The sequence below is a fragment of the Myxocyprinus asiaticus genome, chromosome 22 (genome assembly GCF_019703515.2).
Source record: "Myxocyprinus asiaticus isolate MX2 ecotype Aquarium Trade chromosome 22, UBuf_Myxa_2, whole genome shotgun sequence".
Lineage (NCBI taxonomy): Eukaryota > Metazoa > Chordata > Actinopteri > Cypriniformes > Catostomidae > Myxocyprinus > Myxocyprinus asiaticus.
In genome coordinates this window covers 31190737-31198651 of record NC_059365.1, presented here as the reverse complement: position 1 = coordinate 31198651, position 7915 = coordinate 31190737, and the positions used below count along the sequence as shown (strand labels likewise).

The following is a 7915-nucleotide window of genomic DNA, read 5'->3' as shown; positions in this document are numbered from 1 at the left end:
TGGTTATGACCGGTATTTTTCTTCTTTTAGCTAGGCAAGTACTGTACGTAGCATAGATTCAAGGCACATTTCGGTAAATAGGTCAACACTGATTGTAAATGTCCATGCAGTGGGGGCGTGGTCATCATGCTGCACCTGCGCGCGAGGCAGGTAAATGTGTGACACGCGCTGGACCCTCGCGCTCTCAAACAAAGCGGCCAGGAAGTGATCAAAGGAATAAGCGCAGGTAAATGGGACACTAATTTTCCTCATTTATAAAACGTATACATCACTTAAACTGTATCATTAAAAAATAAGTGTTCATTCGTAAACAATAGCTTTTAAAAACATTATATTCAGTTTAGTGGGTTTGTAGTTTCAAATTCAGAACAAAAACATGGAAATGGTTCATGCGGTTTAAACTGTAAAGTCATTCTACGTTTAATAAAGTATCTGCTCAACTACATTCAATCAGGAGAACATAGAAAGATTGAATAATAGAATATTTTAGGAGGTTGCTTTGGAAGTTGCCGAAATAAAATGATAACTATTATTTCCTTCCAGTCGGAGGCCTGTAATGGACAGTTACAGGTATTTCATCTTCAATCAGAAGAGTGTGGTGGTCTTGGGAATCCTTCAGGTGGCGTGTGCTGGACTCTGTGTAGTTTGCGGATTTATGGATGCAGTCTTCCGCAAGAGTACTACTCTGAGTGAAACCAGAGCTCCACTTTGGGCTGGACTGGTGAGCAACCCTAAAACTTACCATTTCTTCACTTGATAATTATGACGTCTTTCCACTCTGAGACAGGGTTCCCACAGTCATTGAAACAGGGAAATATCACGGAATTTCAGGCCTGGAATACTCATGGAAACGAATAAAATGTAGTTAAGAATTTTATATATATATATTTTATATAGAAATTTCTAATATAAAATATTTCATTGGCTAGAAGTAGATCTTTGTAGGTGCATTCACTATAAAACGATTTTCTAACATCCTTATCCACAGGGTTGTGAGGGTTACTTTTGAAATGTATCCACTACAGATTACAGAATACATGCTGTTAAATGTAATTTGTAACGTATTCCGTTAGATTACTCAAGGTCAGTAACGTATTCTAAATACTTTGGATTACTTCTTCAGCACTGGTAGATTTTTTCACTTGTTTTGACAATAAAAACTCTGCCAGTACAGTAAGACAAAATACACATGTTAAAAATACATTCTCTGAAAAACCTAAACATCTTATGCAGTGTTGTTTCTAAAACAAGATCAATCTAATTGATCTTGTTTTAAGGATTTTTAGATATTTTTTACAGAAAACAATACAAAAATTATTATCAAGAATATTATTTTTGCCCTAATATCAAAGGTCTTACTAGAAAAAAGAAATGATGATCCAACATGAATTTTCTTGATAAAAAAATATGATCGTGCCTGGTAAAATGTGCATGTAAAATGGCTAGAAATAGCATTTTAGCTTAGCGTAAAGCTCACAATTTACACAAGGTTTATTTCTATTTCTTCTGCTCCAAACTTACTTCAAACTTACTTCTCTGTCTGCTCGTATGAATGTAACACATCATAAGAAAGTGTTTCACTGCTGTTCAAATGCACTTTGGATCGCATCATTTATATGTATAAATGTTTTCCATCTGAAAGGACTAAATATTAAATGAAACAAATGACAATAAAATGCAAAGTAATCTCTTCAGTAATCAAAATACTTTTTGAATGTAACTGTATTCTAAATACCAATGATTTAAATTGTAACTGTAGTGGAATACAGTTACTTATATTTTGTATTTTAAATACGTAATCCCATTACATGTATTCTGTTACTCCCCAACCCTGCTTATCCAGTAATCACAAATGACATGGGAAAATTTATGGAAATGAATTGGTCAAATTTTGTGGGAACCCTGCTTGGAGATCATAGGCTGTGTGATTCTGTAATGCTCATTTCACTTTCCTATCTCTCTCGTGTTCTCTTTCTTTTCTTAGATTATGGCTGCCCCTGGAGTGCTTGCCCTCTTTGCATCACAGAAGAAAAATCCTATTTTGGTAATTAAAGGAATATTCCCGGTTCAATACAAGTTAAGCTCAGTCGACAGCATTTTTGACATAATGTTGATTACCACAATAATTAATTAAGTCCTACCTCCTTTTCTTTATAAAAAAAGCAAAAATCGAGGTTCCAGTGAGGCACTCACAATAGAAGTGAATGTGGACAATTTTTGGAGGGTTTGAAAGGTAGGAATGTGAAAATTATAATTTTATAAAAGCACTCACATTAATTCTTCTGTTAGAAATTGTGTAATTTATAAACTGTTTTTAGGGTTTAATGACGTTACGTCATCATGCCAAGAAGTTTTAAAATTGGCTATATCTTTACACAGAAAAGGTTAAGTGATTTTATCACACTAAAATCATGTTAACACGCATATTGGTTACGTCTTGTGTCTATACTTTTGAAATGGCGAGTATTTTAACATTTACAGATTGGCCACATTCACTTCCATTGTAAGTGCCTCACTGGAACCCAGATTATTGCTTTTTCATTTTTTTTTTTTTTTTAAGGAAAAGGAAGAACAAGTCAAAATACATTTTTGTGGTAATAAACATTATGACACAAATACTGTCGATTGAGCTTAACTTGTATTGAACTCTTATTCCTTTTAAAGCTGAAGTGTGTCATTTCTGTGCCACTAGCACCACCAAACAGAATTGCAAAAATAAACATGGTTTTTAAACTGGTTTTTCAAACACTCCATTAGCGTTGATCAAACAAACAGATAGTCCCACCCCAAACACACACAAGTGGTCGAGCTAATGTTGCTGTGTTGGGCAGGATGGGCCACTCAAAACAGAGTAATTTTTATAGTGCCAAAGAGACACAATAGCTGCCTTTCCACCGTCAGGCCGAACAGTTCTCGTTGCGAAATCGTGCTGATCTGGGCCATATGCATGTTTACGATTTATTTTTCCTCTGTGGTGCTTGAATGTACAGTGCATTCAGAAAGTATTCAGACCCCTTCATTTTTTTTCACATTTTGTTATATTGCAGCCTTATGCTAAAATGCTTTAAATTATTATTTTCACATCAATCTACACTCCATACCCCATAATGACAAAGCAAAAACCTGATTTTTTTATAAAATGAAAAAAGTATTCAGACCCTTTGTTATGACACTTGAAATTTAGCTCAGGTGCATCCTGTTTCTCTGGATCATCTTTGAGATGTTTCTACACTTTGATTGGAGTCCACCTGTGGCAAATTCAATTGATTGGACATGATTTGAAAAGGCACACACTTGGCTATATAAGGTCTCACAGCTGAAAATGCATATCAGAGCAAAATCCAAGCCATGAGGTCAAAGGAACTGCCTGCAGAGCTCAGAGACAGGATTGTGTCAAGGCACAGATCTGAGGAAGGCTAAAAAAAAAATTGGGCTGCATTGAAAGTTCCCTAGAGCACAGTGGCCTCTATAATTCTTAAATGGAAGATGTTTGGAACAACCAGGACACTTACTAGAGCTGGCCAGGTGGCCAAATTGAGCAATTGGGGAGAAGGGCCTTGGTAAGAGAGGTGAACAAGAACTCGATGGTCACTCTGGTTGAGCTCCAGAGATCATGTGTGGAGATGGGAAAAACTTGCAGAAGGACAATCATCACTGTGACACTCCACCGATATGGGCTTTATGGCAGAGTGGCCAGACAGAAGCCTCTTCTCTGTGTAAGACATAAAAAAGCACCTAAAGTACTCTCAGACTGTGAGAAACAAGATTCTCTGGTCTGATGAAACAAAGATTGAACTGTTTGGCCTCAATTTGAAGCGTCATGTCTGGAGGAAACCAGGCACCGCTCAGCACCTGCGCAATACCATCTCAATGGTGAAGCATGATGGTGGTGGTAGCATCATGCTGCGGGAGTGTTTTTCATTGGCAGGGACTGGGGACTGGTCAGGGTTGAAGGAAAGCTAAATGCAGCAAAATACAGAGATATCCTTAATGAAAACCTGGTCCAGAGTGCTTAGGACCTTAGGCTGGGCTGAAGGTTCACCTTCCAACATGACAATGACCCTAAGCACACTGCCAAGACAACGCGAGGGTGGCTTAGGGACAACTCTGTGAATGTCCTTGAGTGGCCCAGCCAGAGCCCAGACCGGAACATCTCTTGAGAGACCTGAAAATGGCTGTCCACCGACAGTCCCCATCCAACCTGACAGAGCTTGATAGGATCTGCAGAGAAGAATGGCAGAAAATCCCCAAATCCAGGTGTGCAAAGCTTGTTGCATCATACTCAAAAAGACTTGAGGCTGTAATTGCTGCCAAAGATGCTTCAACTAAGTACTGAGTTAAGGGTCTGAATACTTAAGTCAAGTCATGGAGTGAAGATTTATGGGGGGGGGGTATTTAAAGCATTTTAGCATAAGGCTGCAACATAGCAATGTGAAAAAAAATGAAGGGGTCTGAATACTTACTGAATGCACTGTATGTAACAAATACGCCATTTGGTGAAGGCGTGAGAGATAAACAATGGAGCAATTGCGCTATGGTGGATGATTGCATATTTCAGATTTTAGGACTGCTTTTTCTCCTGGTTTTTACTCTGCTAAAGCACAGGAAAGACATGTCGCAAAGAGAAAAAGGCGAGAGGTTTACTATCATTTGCTGAAAGATTGTGTATGCCACCGGACACGAACACACAGAAAGGTATAAGTTCACAGACTAGCTAAAAAGGACATTTATTGACAAAATATTATATGAGTAATATAATTATATATGAGTTTTTAATGAGCTAGCTAGCGTATTCTCCCTCCCTGACGAAAAAGGCTTGTAGAAAAATTTAGTTGATCATCATAAAATCATGAAGATGCACCAAAAATACAAAACATTTTTTAATCAAATTGTATTAACCTCACCACAGCGAACTTTGCCAGTTACGTAGAAAAAAATGTGTAACCTTGGTGTTGGCAATTTGACATTCGTGAGTTGCCACGTACTAAAGCCATTCCACCATTATGGTTAGCTAACAGTGCCGAGAATGGGTTGTAATCGTGCCGTGCCAAACCATGCTTAAGTGGAAATGCTACTGGGACTGTTCCTCACTGTACTCTGAACTGTACGGCCTGTTGGTGGAAAAGCGGCTAATGTATAAGTTTGTGGAAATCAACCACTGTACGAATGGCTATCTTATAATCATCTCTTTTAATAAGCTGGGAAAGGAGAAAGTATTTTAACATTGAAAAAGTTACACACTTCCTCTTTAATATTTATTTTGAATTTGTCAAATCCAGATTACTCTCGAATACAGATTACTAATTTACAGTGTAACCCTGCATCAGAATCTCACTACGAGCTGTTTTTATGACTGTTGATTTTTTTTGACTTGTTAATCATGGTTTTACTCTCTCGTTAATACTTGTAGGTCAATGTCATGATAGTCTCCTCTGTGATGTCTCTTGTTGCTGTTGTGATTGTGTTCGTTTACGCTTGCGTCACTCTCAGTTATGGAGAAGAGGATGATGAGGTCTTCCACGCCCATCCTGTCCCTGAAGTGGTACAATCAAACCACACCATGCTAACTAATGCTTCATGTGCTTTCCAGTGGCAAATTCACATTATTTCAGTCATTTTTCTATTTGTTATACCTTCAGTTGAAAATCTAGAAATGATTAATTGAGTGGTATGCTATGTAGAGGTTTATCCTTAGCCGGATGGTGAGAGGTGCTAACAGCACTCTTCTGGTGGCCTGCATGGGTTCTCTGCTCTTCTCTTCTCTCATCACATTTGTTGGCTGCCGCAGTCTGCCGCTTTGCGGCTGCTATGACTCAGTGAATGGCATGGTGAGTGAAATCTGAGTCTTTTGTAGCACAAGGCAGTTCATTAGATTAGAATACAATGCATTGCCTAAAAGAACCACCTATAATTTCTTCTGAATAGGCTGTACAAGATTGAGATTAATCATTGTGTACAGAATGGTGTGTTAAAGTGAACTGGTTTAGTGTATGGGCCCATTCTAACGCTGATTTGGACTGTATGTGTATTTTACAGCAGTACCTAGTTCCCCAGAATGATCCTATTGCTCCAACTGAACTGATCTGCACTTGGCAAGGTAATAGATGGATCTTTCTAGAGTGGGTTGGTACACTGAAATAATGCAATCATATTTCAGAGTTTCTGCCAATGTGTATGCCATTATGATTTTGTTAGTGAGGTTATGTCTGATCATAATTTCTTTTATGCAGGCGGAGATGAACGTATCTTTAACTCTCCTGTGTCTTTCATGGATCGCTGCCCTGAGCAGGAACAGCAAGACATCTCCACACCTCCACCTTACAGCAGATTATCTTAGGAATTGCCTTCTATGGTTTTTATATGTGTGTTTGTGGTGGTAAGATGCATCACTGCATGTACTATTCTTTACTACGTTTTCCCTTCTTGGGAAATATAATTCATTAATTAGCCCTTAGAAAGTAAAAGGTGGGGAAAGTCCATATTTCATTGTGCTTCATTTGACTTGAAATGTTTCTCCTGATATTTTTAAGTTATTATCAGTGCCATGTCAATTTTATATGATCTTTTATTGTGTTTTTTTTATAGGCCTTATCTTTATACTAATTTCACTGTGATTATTTTGTGAGATACATAAAACCTGTATATAGTTTTCAATAAATAATTCTGTTAAAAAATGTAGTGTAATTTCTGCAGCTCTAGATTCACCAAAGGCAGTTGTAAATAGATTCCAGAAAACTCCCAGTCTTTCATTGGTTGTAAAAACAGGTTGTCCTGTCACAAACTCACACCTTGGTGGTTGAGCCAGTGTTGCTGCATTGGGTTGGATGGGTCTCTCAAACAAACAGGATTATTTTAATAGTGCCACAGTGTTAAATTTTTAGGTGAAATCAGCCTACAAATGGCATACTTATAGTTGACTGCATTTTAAGCTGGTATACGAGAAAAAAACGTTTCCTCTCATCTTCAAGAATGCTAAGAATTGCCTCTTTATGGATATAAAACTACCTATGGCAACTCCTGAATGACTGAGATCTGATAGATCAAACCCAGCGATTTCAGTTTTATTATGCTCTTCAATGTTGGTGCTCCTAACATATGCAAAATAAGAGGGTTTATTCATTGATGGAATATTCCAGGTTCAGTACAAGTTAAACTCAATCGACAGCATTTGTGGCATAATACTGATTACCATACACATTAATTTGGACTTTCCCCTCCTTTTAAAAGCAAAAATCTGGGTTACAGTGAGGCACTTATAATAGAAATGAATGGGGCCAATCTGTAAACATTAAAATACTCACTGTTTCAAAAGTTTATACACAAGACATAAACAATATGCATGTTAACATGATTTTAGTGTGATAAAATCACTTACTAACCTTTTCTGTGTAAAGATATAGCCAATTTTACAAATTCGTTGCCATGATGATGTAAGTGCTTTTATAAAATTATAAGCTTCACATTTCTGCCTTTTAAATCTTCCAGAAATGTGGCCCAATTCACTTCCATTGTAAGTGCCTCACTGTAACCTTGATTTTGGCTTTTTTTTTTTTTTTTTTTTAAAGGAGGGACGAGTCGAAATTATATTTTGTGGTAATCAGCATTATGCTACAAATGCTGTCGATTAAGTTAACTTGTTTTGAAACTGGAATATTTCATTAAGACACAATAATAATAATAATAATAATGGTGTGAATCTTTTTTGCTATGTAATTTGAATGTTTAAATTTGTTTAAAATTCACTGTCTAGATTGACAGTAATCCTAATATGGGATTGGCATAATGACTGACATATTTTCATGCACTCCTTTAGCAAAGAGCTGTGGGCCAGAACTTAATATCACACAAATCGGCTCTAAGTATATTGGATTGTCCAGAACAATAAAGACGCAACACCACTCTGACAGATTTAAAA

At 37.2% G+C, this 7915-nt stretch overlaps 1 protein-coding gene across 1 annotated transcript; it reads left to right on the top strand.

Moving 5' to 3' along the window:
* The first annotated feature begins 81 nt into the window (after positions 1-81).
* On the top strand, positions 82-6664 carry zgc:113425 (uncharacterized protein LOC541425 homolog). Its single transcript, XM_051649875.1, has 7 exons — positions 82-226; positions 544-721; positions 1985-2044; positions 5411-5542; positions 5682-5828; positions 6037-6097; positions 6231-6664. Exons 1-7 carry the CDS (start codon positions 99-101, stop codon positions 6335-6337), a joined length of 813 nt encoding a protein of 270 aa, XP_051505835.1. The 5' UTR covers positions 82-98; the 3' UTR covers positions 6338-6664.
* Positions 6665-7915: the final 1251 nt, after the last annotated feature.